This window comes from Salvelinus fontinalis, chromosome 39 (assembly GCF_029448725.1).
Source record: "Salvelinus fontinalis isolate EN_2023a chromosome 39, ASM2944872v1, whole genome shotgun sequence".
In the NCBI taxonomy this organism is placed as follows: Eukaryota; Metazoa; Chordata; class Actinopteri; order Salmoniformes; family Salmonidae; genus Salvelinus; species Salvelinus fontinalis.
In genome coordinates, this window is record NC_074703.1 from 13,697,466 (window position 1) to 13,717,543 (window position 20,078).

The window sequence follows — 20,078 nt, forward strand, 5'->3', positions numbered from 1 at the left end:
CACACCTCTCTCTTTATGCTGTGTAGCAACACAATTGAAGCCATCAGCCTACATTGCTTTATTCCTGGACCGACTTTAATTGCCTTGAAATTACCCCTGTCATAATCATTACATCACGTAGCAGCGTAGCATACCGAGGGCCTGGAGGCAGCATCACCGTTAGAACCAATTGGCAGCTCCCATCTGGAGCAGTGCATTATGAGAGAGTGGACAGTTCCAAAGCCCATTGTGCCAACTCCCATACCAGTATCACACTGCTGTCCCTCCTACTGTGAACCACTCAGTCGACGAAACAGAGTGATGGGTATGTGCTTAAAAAGTTCCTGAAGATACTGCAAGGGCTGTAATGTTTTCACATTCTGATATGGCCAATGCACAATCTGTCACACTTACACATAAGCATGCATGACTGTCATCCACCAGTCCTGGATGTGCCATACCAGAGCACACCCTACATGCCACCCTGACTCCATTCTCCTCATCCCGTTGGCCTGAACTCCTCCCCAGCATCAGTATTCTGCCACAGTCTGAGAATTCCTCTCCTTGGTCAAACACTTCTTCCATGGATTTACAGGCTTCAAAATACTCCTCTTTGTCAGTTTGACTGGAGTCAGTGGTTCTCCCACCTCTGGAATGCAGAGGGCCGCTTCTCTGGTTGCTTGGGAGGGGTCTATATCCACTGGCCATTGTTTCCATCACTTATCAAGGACACCAAAAGTGACTCTTAGAAAACAGAATTATAATGGAGTTAGAGAAATCAAATCTCTATCTAAATGAATGTTTCTGTGCTACAAGGCATGTTCAACTACTGAGTAAAAAGAACTAAAAGACCCTCCATAGGAAGGACTTGATAATTATGACATAATAATTGGGATATTCTGAATGAAGATGGAGTGGCATACTGCTTTGACCTACTTATCATCAGAGAGATTGGGAAGCTTTGAGGGAGAAAGTTGAAAGAGGATTGCCCACAGAGTTGAGGAAACTACACTGCTTATAGAACTAAAAACTGTATGTCTCCTGGGAGAAGGTGGTTCCTAAATGAAATACTTACGTTCCTGTTTGAAGATGGATTATACTTGTAGAAATAATAACTTTTAAACTCATTTGGCTCCCTTTAGATTCATTTTAGAGGAATGGGAATTTGCTTCATTTGAAGAAAATCTCATTGGAAATCTGGGCAAAAGCAATAAATATTTAATTGTCTTGTGATTGTCAGGATGTGGAGAGATGACTGAGCTTTTGGGCAAATCTATTTAAGTATACTAGACCACAGCATTTTAATTGTGCTCTTTTCTCTGTGTCTATTGAAGAGCATGTTGTCTTACTGAGCAGGGACATGAGGCTCTGTGGCCACTACAGGCCATGTACACCATTATCGGATTATCTCCTAATTCATCCAGATATACACAGATTACACTTCAATCCACTTTCCTGTCATATTTACTCTAATCTACAATGGACGTGGGATAGTCCTGTATAATCTGCATTATTTAATTACAGTTAATCTGTTCTCATTTGGAGAGAAATAGAAACCGCGGGTGGCAGCAGTCTCACTTAAAGGCTTCAGATTGTCTTTCATTTGCCTTTTCCCTGCATCAATGCTCAGGGTAAACAAAGGAATTGTCACGTTCCTGACCTGTTTTCCTTTGTTTTGTATTCATTTTAGTTGGTCAGGGCGTGAGTTGGGTGGGTTTGTCTATGTTTGTATTTCTATGTGGGGTTTTGTGTTCGGCCTGGTATGATTCTCAATTAGAGACAGGTGTGCATTGTTTGTCTCTAATTGAGAGTCATACAAAGGCAGCCAGGGTTTCACTGGTGTTTTGTGGGTGTTTGTTTCCTGTGTTAGTGTTTGGGCCACACAGGACTGTTTGAGGTTAGTCACGTTTGTTGTTTTGTATTTTGTAGTGTTTTCTTGTGTTTTTACATTAAACATGTACAATTACCAATCCGCATCTTGGTCCGATCCATGCTCCTCCTCGTCTGAGGAGGAGAACAACATTGACTGCCTTAACAGAAACACCCACCACAACAGGACCAAGCGGATTGGAGCCGGAGGAAAGGAACTAAAGCAATGGAGAGAAGAGGAATGGAGTTGGGAACAAATATTCAATGGAGAAGGACCCTGGGCTAAGGTTGGTGTGAATCGCCGCTCTCGGGAGGAGAAGGAGGCAGCCACAGCCCAGGAGCGCTGGTATGAGGAGGCAGCACGTATGAGAGGCTGGAAGCCCGAGAGGCTCACCCAAAAATTTCTTGGGGGGGGGCTAAAGGGGAGTGTGGCGAAGCCAGGTAGGATACCTGAGCCAACTCCCCGGGCTTGCCGTGGAGTGAGAGGGCGTCGTACTGGTCAGACACCGTGTTATGCGGTAAAGCGCACGGTGTCCCCAGTACGCGTGCTTAACCCAGTGCGGGCTATTCCACCTTGCCGCACTGGGAGGGCTAGGTTGGGCATCGAGCCGGATGCCATGAAGCCGGCCCAACGTATCTGGCCTCCAGTACGTCTCCTCGGGCCGGCGTACATGGCACCAGCCTTACAGGTGGTGTCCCCGGTTCGCCTGCATAGCCCAGTGCGGGCTATTCCACCTCGCCGCACTGGCAGGGCTACGGGGTCCATTCAACCTGGTAAGGTTGGGGAGGCTCGGTGCTCAAGAGCACGTGTCCTCCTTCACGGTCCGGTATATCCGGCGCCACCTTCCCACCCCAGCTCAGTACCACCAGTGCCTACACCACGCACCAGGCTTCCAGTGCATCTCCAGAGCCCTGTTCCTCTTCCACGTACTCTCCCTATGGTGCGTGTCTCCAGCCCGGTGCCTCCAGTTCCGGCACCACGCACCAAGCCTCCTGTGCGTCTCCAGAGCCCTGGACGCACTGTTCCTTCTCCCCGCACTCGCCCTGAGGTGCGTGCCCTCAGCCCGGTACCTCCAGTTCCGGTACCACGCACCAGGCCTATAGTGCGTCTCAGCCGGCCAGAGTCTGCCGTCTGCCCAGCGGTGCCTGAACGGCCCGTCTGCCCAGCTCCGTCTGAGCCATCTGTCTGCCCAGCGCCGTCTGAGCCATCTGTCTGCCCAGCGCCGTCTGAGCCATCTGTCTGCCCAGCGCCGTCTGAGCCATCTGTCTGCCCAGCGCCGTCTGAGCCATCTGTCTGCCCAGCGCCGTCTGAGCCATCTGTCTGCCCAGCGCCGTCTGAGCCATCTGTCTGCCCAGCGCCATCTGAGTCAGCCGTCTGCCACGAGCCATTAGAGCCGCCCGTCTGTCCCGAGCCAGTAGAGCCGTCCGTCAGTCAGGAGCCGCTAGAGCCGTCCGCCAGTCAGGAGCTGCCAGAGACGCCCGCCAGTCAGGAGCTGCCAGAGACGCCCGCCAGTCAGGAGCTGCCAGAGACGCCCGCCAGTCAGGAGCTGCCAGAGACGCCCGCCAGTCAGGAGCTGCCAGAGACGCCCGCCAGTCAGGAGCTGCCAGAGACGCCCGCCAGTCAGGAGCTGCCAGAGACGCCCGCCAGTCAGGAGCTGCCAGAGACGCCCGCCAGTCAGGAGCTGCCAGAGACGCCCGCCAGTCAGGAGCTGCCAGAGACGCCCGCCAGTCAGGAGCTGCCAGCCAGTCAGGAGCTGCCCTACAGTCCGGAGCTGCCCTACAGTCCGGAGCTGCCCTACAGTCCGGAGCTGCCCTACAGTCCAGAGCTGCCACTCAGCCCGGACCTGCCGGAGTCCCTCAGCCAGGACCTGCCGGAGTCCCTCAGCCAGGACCTGCCGCCCCTTATCCCGGTGCTGCCCCTTGTCCCGGTGCTGCCCCTTGTCCCGGTGCTGCCCCTTGTCCCGGTGCTGCCCCTTGTCCCGGTGCTGCCCCTTGTCCCGGTGCTGCCCCTTGTCCCGGTGCTGCCCCTTGTCCCGGTGCTGCCCCTTCATTTAGGTGGGGTTAGTGGGAGGGTGGTCATTGGGAGGGGGATAAAGAAGCGGGGATTGATTATGGTGGGGTGGGGACCTCGTCCACCGCCAGAGCCGCCACCGTGGACAGACGCCCACCCAGACCCTCCCCTAGACTTTGTGCTGGTGCGCCCGGAGTTCGCACCTTAAGGGGGGGGTTCTGTCACGTTCCTGACCTGTTTTCCTTTGTTTTGTATTCATTTTAGTTGGTCAGGGCGTGAGTTGGGTGGGTTTGTCTATGTTTGTATTTCTATGTGGGGTTTTGTGTTCGGCCTGGTATGATTCTCAATTAGAGACAGGTGTGCATTGTTTGTCTCTAATTGAGAGTCATACAAAGGCAGCCAGGGTTTCACTGGTGTTTTGTGGGTGTTTGTTTCCTGTGTTAGTGTTTGGGCCACACAGGACTGTTTGAGGTTAGTCACGTTTGTTGTTTTGTATTTTGTAGTGTTTTCTTGTGTTTTTACATTAAACATGTACAATTACCAATCCGCATCTTGGTCCGATCCATGCTCCTCCTCGTCTGAGGAGGAGAACAACATTGACTGCCTTAACAGGAATTAATGTACAGTGGTGGTCAAAAGTTTTGAGAATGACACAAATATTAATTTCCACAAAATTTGCTGCTTCAGTGTCTTTAGATATTTTTGTCAGATGTTACTATGGAATACTGAAGTATAATTACAAGCATTTCATAAGTGTCAAAGGCTTTTATTGACAATTACATGAAGTTGATGCAGAGTCAATATTTCCAGTGTTGACCCTTCTTTTTCAAGACCTCTGCAATCCGCTCTGGCATGCTGTCAATTAACTTCTGTGCCACATCCTGACTGATGGCAGCCCATTCTTACATAATCAATGCTTGGAGTTTGTCAGAATTTGTCAGTTTTTGTTTGTCCACCCGCCTCTTGAGGATTGACCACAAGTTCTCAATGGGATTAAGGTCTGGGGAGTTTCCTGGCCATGGACCCAAAATATCTATGTTTTGTTCCCCGAGCCACTTAGTTATCACTTTTGCCTTATAGCAAGGTGCTCCATCATGCTGGAAAAGGCATTGTTCATCACTAAACTGTTCCTGGATGGTTGGGAGAAGTTGCTCTCGGAGGATGTGTTGGTACCATTCTTTATTCATGGCTGTGTTCTTATGCAAAATTGTGAGTGAGCCCACTCCCTTGGCTGAGAAGCAACCCCACACATGAATGGTCTCAGGATGCTTTACTGTTGGCATAACACAGGACTGATGGTAGCGCTCACCTTGTCTTCTCCGGACATGCTTTTCTCCGGATGCCCAAACAATCGGAAAGGGGATTCATCAGAGAAAATGTCTTTACCCCAGTCCTCAGCAGTCCAATCCCTGTACCTTTTGCAGAATATCAGTCTGTCCCTGATGTTTTTCCTGGAGAGAAGTGGCTTCTTTGCTGCCTTTCTTGACACCAGGCCATCCTCCAAAAGTCTTCGCCTCACTGTGCGTGCAGATGCACTCACACCTGCCTGCTGCCATTCCTGAGCAAGCTATGTATTGGTGGTGCCCCGATCCCGCAGCTGAATCAACTTTAGGAGACGGTCCTGGCGCTTGCTGGACTTTCTTGGGCGCCCTGAAGCATTGTTCACAACAATTGAAGCACTCTCCTTGAAGTTCTTTATGATCTGATAAACGGTTGATTTAGGTGCAATCTTACTGGCAGCAATATCCTTGCCTGTGAAGCCATTTTTGTGCAAAGCAATGATGGCGGCACATGTTCCCTTGCAGGTAACCATGGTTGACAGAGGAAGAACAAAGATTCCAAGCACCACCCTCCTTTTGAAGCTTCCAGTCTGTTATTCGAACTTAATCAGCATGACAGAGTGATCTCCAGCCTTGTCCTCGTCAACACTCACACCTGTGTTAACGAGAGAATCACTGACATGATGTCAGCTGGTCCTTTTGTGGCAGGGCTGAAATGCAGTGGAAATGTTTTTGGGGGATTCAGTTCATTTGCATGGCAACGAGGGACTTTGCAATTAATTACAATTCATCTGATCACTCTTCATAACATTCTGGAGTATATGCAAATTGCCATCATACAAACTGAGGCAGCAGACTTTGTGAAAATTAATATTTGTGTCATTCTCCAAACTTTTGGCCACAACTGTATTCAAGAAAAAGAGTATCATAGAGACCATAAATTATGAAGATACATTTCCAGTGCCGGTGCATCAGATTCCAGTGCATGGATTCAGATTTTGATATCTGAATCCAGTATGTAAATGTATGTAAATGTGTTCTGTCTTGCCAGATATCAACCCTAGCATATACAGTAACATTCAGGCCAAGGTGTGCTGTGAAGTGAGGGTTGTGTGTGGTTATGTGGCAGGGACATGTAGGCTAGCATCCTGGACTGCAATCAGAGACTGTTTGCATAAGAGTCGCCTGACCATAATGCATGTTGAACTGGGGGAAACAAATAAGTAAACAAGTGAATAAAACTTTTACAAGCCAAAACCTAAATAAATAGAGGGGAGCCTGGGGAAAAATCTGCAACAACAGTATTGAATATTGTATGAAACTAACTTTGTACTGTACGGTAGCTGTGTAGCCTACCCTTTAAATTGTAATATCAACTAAAAGGCCTCCACTCATTCAAATATTTATGGCCATACTAGAGGACTAGTCCCATGTGAATAGTTGACATACAGTAGGAGTGTCTGACAGGAGGACCATTGTGCCACAATATGTGTTTGCAATTACATTTTGTTTTATTCAAGCGCAAATAAATAGGTATTTACATAACAACTAAGTTAGTGCCATTACAGTGCAGGTCAATGTTGTTACAGCATACAAATTCAACTGTTCAACTTGTTAAACGTATATCAATGTAAAAAAACATGAAATAAATACATATTGTCGAACTGAATAACCTACAGTGATTTTTTTGTTGTAGATATGATCGTGAATACACAAGTAGGCTATATGTAAGTGTAGCAGCATAAAATAGGTTTCAAAATCGAACACGAGAACAATGGGCATACAGAAAATATCCGTTTTTTTAAAAATGCCACTTAAACTATAGGCAACTCTGCATCCTACAACTGTGGAATTTCGGCAACAAAGGATCCATGTCTATGACAACTCGGAAAATGTGTCTGTGAGAGATGGAGGCGAGGCGGCTGCTTTCTGGTTCTCCCAGGTTCAGGCTGATCTGATGCGTGTGGCTATGCCAGTGGAAAATACCGTTAATTTCTCTCCTTCATTTTTTCCTTTCTGCGGGAAGCTTCAGATTCGGGAGCCTTGCCTTCTCTCCTCCTACAGACATCACATCCGGGTCAGTTGGCTGCAACTGTGTGTATAGCGAGCTCAGTACAGCAACGCAGGCTGAGACAGCTGCTGTGTATCCTGTGCTGACATGGATACTACCACTGGCGTTTGTTGAAACTGTTCACCATAACATCAATCTGGGAAGCTAAAACCAGGGACGCCCGCGGACAGGACCGATCATTTATTGCATGGGTGCCCTCAAGGGATAGCCACTATTCAGCCATGTCCAAAAGCCTGAAGAAGAAAAACCACTGGACCAACAAAGTCTATGAGAGTGTCCTTTGCAGGAATAAGGAAGGGGAGCTTGGGTTCGAGTTGAAGGGAGGCGCGGAGAATGGACAGTTCCCTTATCTTGGGGAGGTTAGGCAAGGCAAGGTGGCCTGCCAGAGCGGCAGACTGTCCCAAGATGAACTACTCCTTGAGGTCAATGAAACGCCAGTGGCCGGACTAACCATCAGGGACGTCCATGCAGTGGTCAGACACAGCAAAGACCCTGTCCGCCTTAAGTGTGTCAAACAAGGTGAGTGAACTGTCTGCACGACTCTGTTATGAACTATTTTGTCTGTTGTTGATAAAAAATGCTTTGACACGTATTTCTATTGTTCCCCCAAAAATATTGAAATAACGAATCTCCGAAGTTGAAAGAAGACGCGGCTAGGGAGCGCAAACTTTTCTTGTTGCATCCTGATCTATTGTGTTCAAAGGGCGGACATGCAACACAGTTAGATTAAAATTATGGTTATTTTGTAGTCCAGCTCCTTGTATTTCTCTAGTATACAGTTCATGACTGGAATGGGGTGTGTTATGTTTGGGGAGGTGTAATCGGATTCAGTTTGCATATCGCGGAGGCTGTCGGCAGCTATCGATGATCTTGTAAAATATGCTATATATTTTTTATGGTTTGTAAATGTTCTGCCTTGAGTCATGTTTCGGGATTTATGTCGTTGGCCCGGCTGTCAGACAGAGTGGGATGTTACTATGGAGTGTTATTGTCAGGCGTGTGGGTGTGGCATTTTGCTTAATGATTTAGTAATGTGAGTTCTGATGTTGGCACATTTAAATGTTATAATTTATTTTCAGGGACATATATTCTACTACATAACTATCACATGTCTTTAATTTAGCGGGAAAAGGTACTCAAGTTTGAGAAATATGTCACCCATGCCATGGGCGAATTTATTTAATTTTTATGGATACAGTATTCAGTTATGCATTCCGGGAGTAATTGCTTCACGTGCTGATTGGGTTACATTAGATGCCCATGTGCCCATGCAGGCTCGCGCCTCAAGTCAGAAGAAGGCTTCAGGGTTTTAAGGCAGGTTTGGAAACATAGTGAAATGAAACATGTATCCCTTATTGTTGTGAGATTCTTCAACTCTAGATGGTTTGTTTGGAGTTACAATATGTAGCCTACCATATCAGGAGACAAGGCTATTGAACAGTGACATTCATTGATTAGCCGTGTATTGTTTTGGGCACCTCAAGGTCAACAGTCTTCTGGGGACTCTTATAGAAAACATACAGGCTCAGTATGCATGGAGAATATAGCCTATGGGAGTTCCTTTGTGGGGGGAAACTGGACTCATGATGGTTGTAATAAAAGTGAAGGTGGCAGCTATGAACCTTTTTTTGTGATCAAATGTTTTTTTATTTAATAATAATTTTCAACAAACATGAAGACATACATACAAAATGAAGTTTCACCTCCCATTCCAATTCCACCTGACCTGAGAACCTAAGGGATCAAATGAAATGAACATACAGTACACAGATCAAAAAAGAAACAAAAGAAGCTCAAAGCAGCACAAAGTGTTTCAGCTGCAAGACGCCGTTGGGTGTCTTCTTTAGCTCCATGAATGTGAGCAGTAGACGGCTCCATATAAATAACATGCTGCTATGAACCTTTCAACTGCATAGGCTATGGGGTTTTACTGAATATAGGCCTACTTTCTGATTGTGGGCAGCTTTAAACACACACAGTAGTTATGATAGAGAGCCTATAGAGATATAACACTTGCAGGAAAACCTATATTTGCATTGTGACCTTCCCTACAGCTTTTTCTCATCTCCTCTGAGCTAATAGCATGCGATGTCTTGCATTTCAGGCTGGGTGAGAGATCTGTCGTCTATCCTCTTTGGGGAAAAAAATAAGCAAAACCCTGTAAGGAGCTTTGGATCAAAGTCTTTGGCTGTGTGCTTTGTGTGATTGGGAGGCCGTTCCACGTCATACCCAGGGGATTTTCTCAAATTAAAGATATACTGTATGAACCTCATTTTCACACTTCCTCTGTTAGACACGTCCCCATCGGATTGCTCAAGCTGTGGAAGTTTTGTCATGGCTTTATGTGGATCACTTTAATAACTCTCTCTCGCTATAGTTGTTTATCAAGAAGGTTTTGCTTGCGCCAAGTATTTATCTTTTAATTACAGACGTGGACATACTTTGATTGGACAGTAATATGCTCCTTTTTCAATTATCACATACTAATGAGTTTATTTCAATTGCTTTTTTATTAGATGAATTGTTCCTTGTAATGTATTGGCATTCTTGAAACATTATGTTGTAGAGAGGCCATGTTTCAGTGAAGATGATTCAGATGGCTCAGATCTGTTCCATTTAGAAGCTCTTTGTATCTTTCAGTGAAGATGATTCAGATGGCTCAGATCTGTTCCATTTAGAAGCTCTTGTTATCTTTCAGTGAAGATGATTCAGATGGCTCAAATCTGTTCCATTTAGAAGCTCTTGTTATCTTTCAGTGAAGATGATTCAGATGGCTCAAATCTGTTCCATTTAGAAGCTCTTTGTATCTTTCAGTGAAGATTATTCAGATGGCTCAGATCTGTTCCATTTAGAAGCTCTTGGTATCTTTCAGTGAAGATGATTCAGATGGCTCAAATCTGTTCCATTTAGAAGCTCTTTGTATCTTTCAGTGAAGATGATTCAGATGGCTCAAATCTTTCCATTTAGAAGCTCTTGGTATCTTTCAGTGAAGATGATTCAGATGGCTCAAATCTGTTCCATTTAGAAGCTCTTTGTATCTTTCAGTGAAGATGATTCAGATGGCTCAAATCTGTTCCATTTAGAAGCTCTTGGTATCTTTCAGTGAAGATGATTCAGATGGCTCAAATCTGTTCCATTTAGAAGCTCTTGGTATCTTTCAGTGAAGATGATTCAGATGGCTCAAATCTGTTCCATTTAGAAGCTCTTTGTATCTTTCAGTGAAGATGATTCAGATGGCTCAAATCTGTTCTATTTAGAAGCTCTTTGTATCTTTCCAGTCCAAAGAGCTTTGGTATGCCAGAGAGACGGTGCGTGTCAGGTCTGATATGACATGATATGGAGATTCCCCATGCAGATTGGCAGGGTAGACAGTTTATCCCGACTGCTACTGTCTTGCCTGTTCAGAATAGATTACACAGTAGTATATACAGCACAGTGGCACAAGTCTGATAGTGACCTTGAACGTTTTGATGCCACATGCCAGTCCTCTTATCAAGAGAGCTGGGGACACCGCTGAACGTAGCCAAAGTGCTCATCATTCTCAGCCATGACAGTGCTATAAGCAAAGATACATTTCTCCTAGTCCTATTTTAGTACAATAAACCAATGGCTTGCCTGTCCTAGATAGCTCAAGGAAGCTAAAGTGTCACTACCTCTTCTTCTACCTTCCAGTTGAAGGGCAGTATCGCTGACAAGTTTACACGCTTGGTTAACCTCCAATGGTTGATCAGGGTGTTTTAAATAATAGATCTCATGTTGAACGGTGTGATGCTTCAATAAGGTCATAACTCGAACACATCCTCCCCCTCAGACTATTGCTTGACACATTCCTTCCTCCTTCATTGTGGTCTTTGATGCCATTAAATAGTTCTAGATCCTAGTTTAATGGTTTTACAGCCCTGCATCTCTGTTTCGCAGTTATGTGATTGGCCGTGCTGGAGCGCTCAACTTGAACCCTTGTGTGGTGTTCATGTTTTTGTTATTCACCCAATGTTCGCGGGTCTGATGGACCCACAACATTATTGGGTTTTTAAAACAATACAGCCATAACAATTTACGTAAAAATGTACGTATGTAATTTACAAGCAATATACACAGCATACATGGTTAATATTTGCCATTTACCTCTGCTAGATCACATTTATCAATAATATCACTATTCATAAAAATTAAATAAAAAGTGATTTAAAAAAAAAATATATCTATTATAATCAAGACATGTGTTTTATATATATGATGGTTTTTATCACTATTCATGTTTATTGCTTTGCACTGAACAAATTGGAAGGACAAATTTTACGTACAGTTTTTTATGATAAATGAGCCCCATTGAACACAAATGAAGGCAGGTCTACAAACCACATGAGGGACAGAGTTTTACTGTGTGTGTTGCAAATGTATTTCTTGCACTTGATGCATGTGAACTCTGTCTTCCAATCCTTCTTGGGTCCACACACATCGCAGCGCTTCTTCTTGTTGCTACCGGCTGCAATCTAGGATGATGAAAACACTTAGTTCAGGAATTTTACTAACATCTCACTCTCACATACATACATACACTAACATCAAATTGATCAGAGATACAGTGTAGACATTGTTAATGTTGTAAATGACTATTGTAGCTAGAAACGGCAGATTTTTTATGGAATATCGACATAGGCGTACCAGAGGCTGATTCTATTTCTGGTCAATTTGATGTTATTTTAATGGACAAAAATGTGCTTTTCTTTCCAAACAAAGGACATTTCTAAGTAACCTCAAACTTTTGAATGGTAGTGTAGTTACAGCAGTCCAAGGTAGGAGAGTCAGACACACACCACACACACACACACACACACACACACACACACTTACTTCCGGTATTGGAGTTGTTAGTTCTGTGGGTCGGGGAATGGGGCACCAGCATCCTCCTCCTGAATCCTCCTCACGATGGCTGCAGAAGCTGGGGTCCTTGGGATATGTTGCCTCCTCTGGATTTGAGGTTGGCTCTCCTCGAGAAAGAGCCGTCTCTTCTGGAGCTTCCCTCTATTCCAATCTGGTTTCAACTCCATCCAGATGACAAACGCGCTGTACACCGAGATGTACAAGATGTTGAAGAATATCACAAGTGGCCAGCGTAGGGTTCTTCTTTTACAGCTGTAGCCAGTCACCAGCTTGTCTAAATTGTCCACCCTTCCTTTTGTGGCATTGTAATCCATTATGATTTCTTGTTTTTTATGTTCCTGACCACAGATTCTCCCATTCCTATGCAGCGTACTCATGAGTACCACATCTTTGCCTTTCTTTGGTACGTAGGACACTAGGGACGTGTCGGCCGTGAACACGAACCTAGAGGAATTGATAGGCCTGTTCCGTGTATTCAACAGCTGAGGTGTTCCAACCATCGTCATCTTCTGCTTGAGGAGCTCCTGTCCCAGCTTGTGTGAAGTAAAAAAGTGACATTGTGGCCACAGAGTCCCTGTGTCACGTCCAGGACAACACGCATCCCTTGGTTCTTCTCAGGGGCTCCTCCATCTGGCTTCCCCGTATGCACTTGCAAGTTCCACGCATATGATGAAGCAGCATCACAGGCAGCCCAGATCTTGATTCCGTATTTTGCGGGTTTAAACGGTATGTCCTGCCTGAAGGGGCAGCGGGCCCTAAATGGCATAAGCTCCTCATCAACAGTAACATTGGGCCGTGGGTTGTAAAACAGGGTAAGGCGGTCCACCCACTTGTCCCACACTGAACTGATTGCTGCTAGCTTGTCTCTCTGCTGCCGAGCTGGTCTGGTGTCTCGGTTATCGAAGCGGATAATCTTGGAAATAGTATGGAAGTTTTCCAGCGACACTGTTGCACTGAAAAGTACTCTGCCAGCATCCCACAGGGATTCTGTGGATTCCCCATTGGATCTGAAAACACCAGCAAGGATATGAACCCCAAAGTATGCATGCAAATTAGATTAGTCCATCTCCTTCCATCTCTCTCCAAAAACACGCCTTCCCTCCAAATTAGTGCAGTCCAGAAGGATTTTCTGGATGGTGTCTGGGATGAACAGTTCAAAAGAAGACTATGTCCTGCACATGAGTAACCACCATCCGTATCAGCCCTGGTTGCATCCTTATCACATTGACAGGAATGTTGGGTGGCTCATTCCTTGTGCAAGAAAACCATTCAATTTCACAATTTTTTGACATCCATATTTCTCCTCCTGCAGGCTGCTGATGAGCTGGTTGCTGACGGGCTGGTCCTGGGCCTGGCTGCTGACGGGCTGATCTTGGGGCTGGCTGAGGGTCAATCTCATCCTCTTCTTCCAACTCAATGTCAGACTGCGAATTGACAGAGACATGATCCTCATATTCTGAAAATTCTCCATCTATCAAAGTTGAAGACGTTCCTTCCACACTAGCTTCTCTCTCTGCAAACATTATTTCTAATGCCCTCTGAGCAGAGATTATTTTTGCCATTCTGATTGATTGTGGTAAAGAGCCACAGATGCAAAGCTATTTATTTGTTGTGTCCCTCCAACAATTTTGTACCTGACTGGGGTAGAGTGTGGGGGGATTTTTTTTTTTTTTTTTACAATGTATCAAAATAATGTATTGTAATAACATTGTGCAAGTTCCCGCAAGACATTGTGTAGTTTCACACACTACAAAGGGTAAAGAGTGCGAGAAAAGCGGGAGACAGGCAGACAGGCAAGGAGACAGACAGGTTATTGGTGCTATGTTGAAACAGCAGGCCCAGGGAGTAGGAAGACAGAATGAAGGCACACAGCAAACCTTTTTGAATATTTTTTAGTTGTTTCAACGTACACACACACTTTTCCACACTTCTATTACCCTCGGGTCCAGTGGACACGAACACCACATATGTAATCTAAATGTGTAGGGGGTGCACCGTGTGCACTCAATTAAAATGTGTTATTTTACATGTACTTCACAGAAAATGAGCCAATGCCAATGAGGATAATTTTTCTTTTAATAAACATTGAAAATGGGTCCCACAATTTCCTGTACATTTTTCATGACCTGTGTAAGTAATCCAAGTATTCCTGTTGCAGTCCCCCCCCCCCCACACACACACACACACACTGCAACTAAATGTGAGAATCGGAGGTCTTCATTGGTCCTCTAGGAGAGGATTAGATGAGATTGCCAGCAGCAATCAACTCTGTGCTCAGGGTGTAATTAGAATATCTCAACTACAGCTGATTGGGACATTACCCAAGATAGGACCCAACATAGGACAGTTACACCCTGAAATTGAATGGATAGACTCAGACAACTGTGGTCTAATGAATCTTCACGATAAGAAGCAAAAGAGGTATGACTGTCAGGCAGCAGAACCAGCTCTGTATTCTGGTATAGCCTCAGTCAGTGGACTGACACTAGCGGTGTACTCTTATGTAAAGGTGATTGTGTGTTTGTCATTAAACCCATCAACTCCTGCTCTGTTTTCCAGAGGCTAACTGTGGTTCGGCAAACCAGTCTGCGTTCCCTCACAGCCAGGCTCTACTTCTCAGCCAGTCTTAGTCAGAGAGTGGGTACGGAAGTGGGACTGTATGGCACCATAGTGAGTCACCAGTTTCTCGTGACAGATGAAACATTGAGTAGCTGGCCAGGCCAGCGTGAACATGAGTTTTGGTTCTGAGATTAGTGGGAGACTGGCTGAGTGCCCAAGATGCAGACTTGGCCTCCCAGAGAGGTGTTGGGCGCAGGTACGAGGAGACATTTCCAGGTCAGCTCGAGGCGTTGGGGCTCCTCGTCCGCGGCCCACTAGGCACCCTGGCTAGAAACAGGAATTAAGTCTGAGTGGCATGGGCTCTAGACTCTGTGGACTCCTGGAGCGTTGGTACTCTGCACAGCAACAAGCAACCATGTCCATGACTACCCTCCGAGCAAGGAGAAGGCATCTATAAACTTTGCCGGCTTCATTTTAAAACCCCTCCGTCTTTTTCTCCTTGAGCGCTCTGACCTGTCAAGAGCATGTTATCTGAAGGAGAGAGGTGGGTAGGGAGGAGGACCTGACTCACCAACAACCGCTCCAGCACGCGTGCCCCACACAGGGAGTAAAATCTTTCCCCCACTAGTAACAGCATCCACCTAGACAGGAGCTCCTGGACGTTGAATTGTGTTGCAGCTCAGCCTGTCTGTTAAGCACCCAGATATGTTGCACAGTTGGTCAGACTTACTTGTATATTGACTTTGGATATGTGCATGTTAGTTATTTTGGATCTTGATGCATTATGCATATCTGACTTGGCAAGCTTCAGCCTATTTATAAAGTAAAGGGTGATATTGGTTGTTATTTATACAGTATGTAAGTAGGCTATACAGTGTGGCTGTAAGAGAGAGTGAGTTAGTTGGTGAACTGAGGTGTGTTGGCCCGTGGTGCTGTTACTGAATGATGGATGTCTGTGAGAGTGGACTGGACTGGTCTCTAGTCTCAAGTGGAGGTTGGAGATAGACCTAACACTACCCTAGCATCATGTCTCGAGTACCATGTTGTTCGCTCGGTCACTCTGGAACCAGACCAATTCATCATCACTATGTCAGTTCACCTCTGAGAGTGTGTAAGTAACACATACACACACACACACACACACACACACACACACACACACACACACACACACACACACACACACACACACACACACACACACACACACACACACACACACACACACACACACACACACACACACACACACACACACACACACACACACACACACACACAGACACACAGACACACACACACTACCTGCCTCTGGGACTATTCTGCTGCTGTTTCTCTTCAGTCATGCGTCCTAACGTGCCCTGTGTGCGCTCACTCACAAACCCCTTAGGTTGTCAGCGTACCTGTGAAGCAGCGAGGCTGGATAGAGGTGGAGACATCCTGCTACTGTATGCTGTTTTTACACTGTCTGACTCCCAGCCTGACCTCTGGGGACAGCTAGGAGGTGATACATCAGACCAGACACTTCCACAGCACAGCAGACCTGTCTGTCTTATTCATCCTATTGAGCTGGCCAACTCTCTCCATCAACCTCCACTCCAGGGGGTTCCATGAATTGTCTATGGAGGAGCTACACTGTGCATTCTCTGCACCGGGAACTGGTGTCCATGATATTGTGGGGAGTTTTTCTGTTGTGAATCTTGTGAATAGAGAGTTGGGTCTGTGTTAGATGTTTCACCAGAGATGGTAGAAATCAGCTGTGAGATGTCTGCGTTAAAAGACAATATTATCATGTCATCTGTGTCACAGTTTTGGAGACTATAGTAAAGTAGTCTGTAGTAAAATAGCAAAATACTTCTCTGTTACTCTGCAAGACACTGCAGGTAGTAGTAGTTTGAAAGTATCTCTCTGACTGCCAAGAGACATAACATATAACCTAACCTAAGCATGTACTTCCTTCAGACAGACCTAGATGATAAATAACTTTTCTATTATTTCTTTATTTTCTTTCTCTCTGCATTGTTGGGAAGGGCCTGTAAGTAAGCATTTCACTGTTAGTCCACAACTGTTATTTACATGTGATGAATAGCATTTGATTTGGTTTCAATAAAATTCATCTGTACCTACAGTATTTACCGCTGCTAGATATTTGGCATTTGACACAGATACTGCTGCAAGCCAGATGCAAAATCTGTTCTCCACACATAGTGGCTGACCAGCGTCCGTTACCAAGGAAGCTAAGCAGAGACACCGGATGTCATTATCATACTCTATTTGACACAACCACCCTCTGTGAAGTGTCTCTATGAGATGTTTTTCAGTTTATTTTGAATCCACTCAGATGCTACAGGAAATGGACTTTTAAAGCTCCCCAGAGAACAAACCAGAATGCGTTGTTACCAGTGCTATCATGAAACCACTTGTATATTATATTATATTAGAGTCATCCCTGGTTCGCCTATAGCTTATTGGATTTGAGCTGAAGTTATTTATATTGAATCTCTGGGCGTCTGTCAGATGTGTAGGTTTAGATACACATAGCCGTATATGTGAATGATTGAAATCATACGTCATGGTTTATTATATTCAGGAGGTATGTTTTCCAGATTGTCCAACATATGCTGGATATGCTCACATGAATCCCTGGTATTACAATCTCAAGATAAACATTGTGGCAATTGGGATGTATTAGATTGTTAATGCCATAGAACGTCACACTCAAATACCATCTACTCATTCATGATTACAATGATACAGACACACACGCGCTACATGTTCATGTTTTTAAACGTATGTCAATTGTAAAGTCTTTTTCGTTACGTGTCTTACTGGGGTCTTAACTTACGTGTCTTAACTTTTCGTTACACACTTTAAGCAATAACCCTTATATCAGATATGAGCGCTCACAATCCCATCAGGTCAAACATTTATACCACATCCGAAGCAAACCATTTATATCCAAACCACAACTCATCTCTGTTTCACAGTTGAAGGGGATATTTTAAGACTCTCTAAGTAGTGAATATTTTTTTTATTTTACCTTTATTTAACTAGGCAGGTCACTTAAGAACAAATTCTTATTTTCAATGACGGCCTAGGAACATTTGGTTAACTGCCTTGTTCAGGGGCAGAACGACAGATTTGTACCTTGTCAGCTCAGGGATTCGAACTTGCAACCTTTCGATTACTAGTCCAACCAGTAGGCTACCCTGCCGCCCCAAATATGGGATCAGACTCTGATGATGTTTGAAAGACAGAGAGTATAATTGACATGCACTGATTGTACAAACCATTAAGAAAACCTTCCTAATATTGAGTTGAATCGCTTTTTTCCCTCAGAACAGCCTCAATTTGTCGGGGCATGGACTCTTAAGAGTGTCGAAAGCTTTCCACAGGGATGCTGGCCCATGTTGACTCCAATGTTTCCCACAGTTGTGTCAAGTTGGCTGGATGTCCTTTTGGGTGGTGGACCATTCTTGATACAAATGGGAAACTGTTGAGCGTGACAAATCCAGCAGCGTTGCAGTTTCTGACACACTCATGCCGGTGCACCTGGCACCTACTACCATAACCCGTTCAAAGACACTTAAATATTTTGTCTTGCCCATTCACCTTCTGAATGGCACACATACACAATCTGTGTCTCAGTTGTCTCAAGACTTAAAACTCCTTTTTTAACCTGTCTCCTCCCCTTCATCTACACTGATTGAAGTGGATTTAACAAGTGACATCAATAAGGGATCATAGCTTTCACCTGGTCAGGCTATGTCATGGCAAGAGCAGGTGTTCATAATGTTTTGTACACTCAGTGTATATCATTATCCAATCAGAAGTCTCTGAAGTGTATATCCATACCCGACCCAGACAGTAGTGCTGAGCGATAAACTAACATTTTTGTTATTTAAACAACTTATTGACCGACTTCGGTTCAATTATTTGAATTCCATTTCATTTGTTTTTTTTCTGTAATCTCAATGTGCAGTTTCTGTAGAGATAACTCAGATGAAGCCTGAACTGTGTGATGTAGTAGGGAGTTGTAGTTTCCAACAGGCCAATATTCTGCATAGTTTAGCGCAGAAAACGTGGTCATTAACTACAATGATCATACTCCATTGCGAGCCCGCTTAAATTTGTCCAGTCTGTTCGGACCAGACACGGAGACTTCGAGAGAGAACTTGGAGAGAGAACTTGCGATAGAGAGGGATAGAAAGCAGTTGCTTTGGGAGCTTGAAAATACATGATCTAAGTGATTGATAGTTGGTATTCAGTAGTCATAAAAGTATGCCTTATTATTTTTGAAGAACTAGTAAAATAGTGATTTTGTCAGACAGCATAGGCAGCAGCTCTATAGAGATGAGATGACTTGGAATTAAATAATAAAGTCTTCAAATATATATGTATTTTATTCAAGCAAAGTAACGTGAATAAATGATGGTTAATAAGTGATAAGCAGTAATGGGCAGTCACTACCATCATGGGACTTGTTTTATTCAGGGTTGTTACAGCCTTCAACCCACATAATGCATAGTGCATTTTATATAAAAAAATAAAAAACCGAGATCGAAAGTCGTGATTATTTTTTTATCATCGTACCAAAGCCGAATTGATCTCAAAATGCACTAATTGCTCAGCTTTACCAGCCAGGCATACCAGCCAGGCATACCAGCCAGGCATACCAGCCAGGCATACCAGCCAGGCATACCAGCCAGTGGATGAGCTGCAGTAGTTTCTCTCCAGTGAGTGTGAAGGCCTGGCCGACTGTTGTATGGGTGTGCCTGGCAGTATCAATTCCTCCTGCTGAGCATCTGACTGCAGGGCTGTGAAGGTGTCCTTGGTCAAGGACATGGCCTCCACCATAAAAATATTTCAGAACCTCCAGACTGGATCTAGCAGTGTTTCCTGTAGATTAGCTCGGCTGGTTTTTAATGGTAAAAAAAGGGATCCAAAAGGGTTCTGCGGCTGTCCCCATAGGAGAACCCTTTTTGGTTCCAGGTTCTTCAAAGGGTTCTCCTATGGGGACAGCCGAAGAACCCTTTTTGGTTGTAGATAGCACCTTTTTTCTAAGAGTGCAGGGGAAACGCTGTACTGTGTCTAAACGTCCTTTTAAGCAGAACTTGAACAGGTCTAGACTGGACCAGTTGTTTTCACTATTGGGAGCAACATTTCATAAGGGCTGTATTTCATATGTGCAGCCATACAAGCAGAAGCCTCTGAAATGTAAAGCATATCTCTTTAGAAATCCTAAACACATCTACTTAAACCCGTTATGCATTGAAAGCCCCAATGTGTTGTGTTCTTCATGAGCTGATGTTGATACAGAGTCTGGTCGAGTGTGGAGACGTGAGGCAGCACACTAACAGTAGATTAGCCGTAAATATGTCCCCGTGTGATGTTTGTCATCTAGTGATGATGAAGGTTCCCTCCC

The 20,078-nt window shown here is 44.8% G+C and overlaps 1 protein-coding gene across 8 annotated transcripts in view; it reads left to right on the top strand.

Annotated features, from left to right (window-relative positions):
• The first annotated feature begins 7,032 nt into the window (after positions 1–7,032).
• The window catches only part of LOC129838228 (membrane-associated guanylate kinase, WW and PDZ domain-containing protein 2-like), a 316,505-nt gene continuing 303,459 nt past the window's right edge, over positions 7,033–20,078 (top strand). For 3 of the 8 annotated variants that reach the window (XM_055905022.1, XM_055905024.1, XM_055905023.1), the window contains exon 1: positions 7,033–7,729. In XM_055905022.1, the coding sequence (XP_055760997.1) occupies positions 7,432–7,729 (298 nt within the window). In that variant the 5' untranslated portion in view covers positions 7,033–7,431. The remainder of the gene's footprint in view (positions 7,730–20,078) is intronic. The other 5 variants (XM_055905014.1, XM_055905015.1, XM_055905017.1 and 2 more) reach the window with 2 other exon arrangements.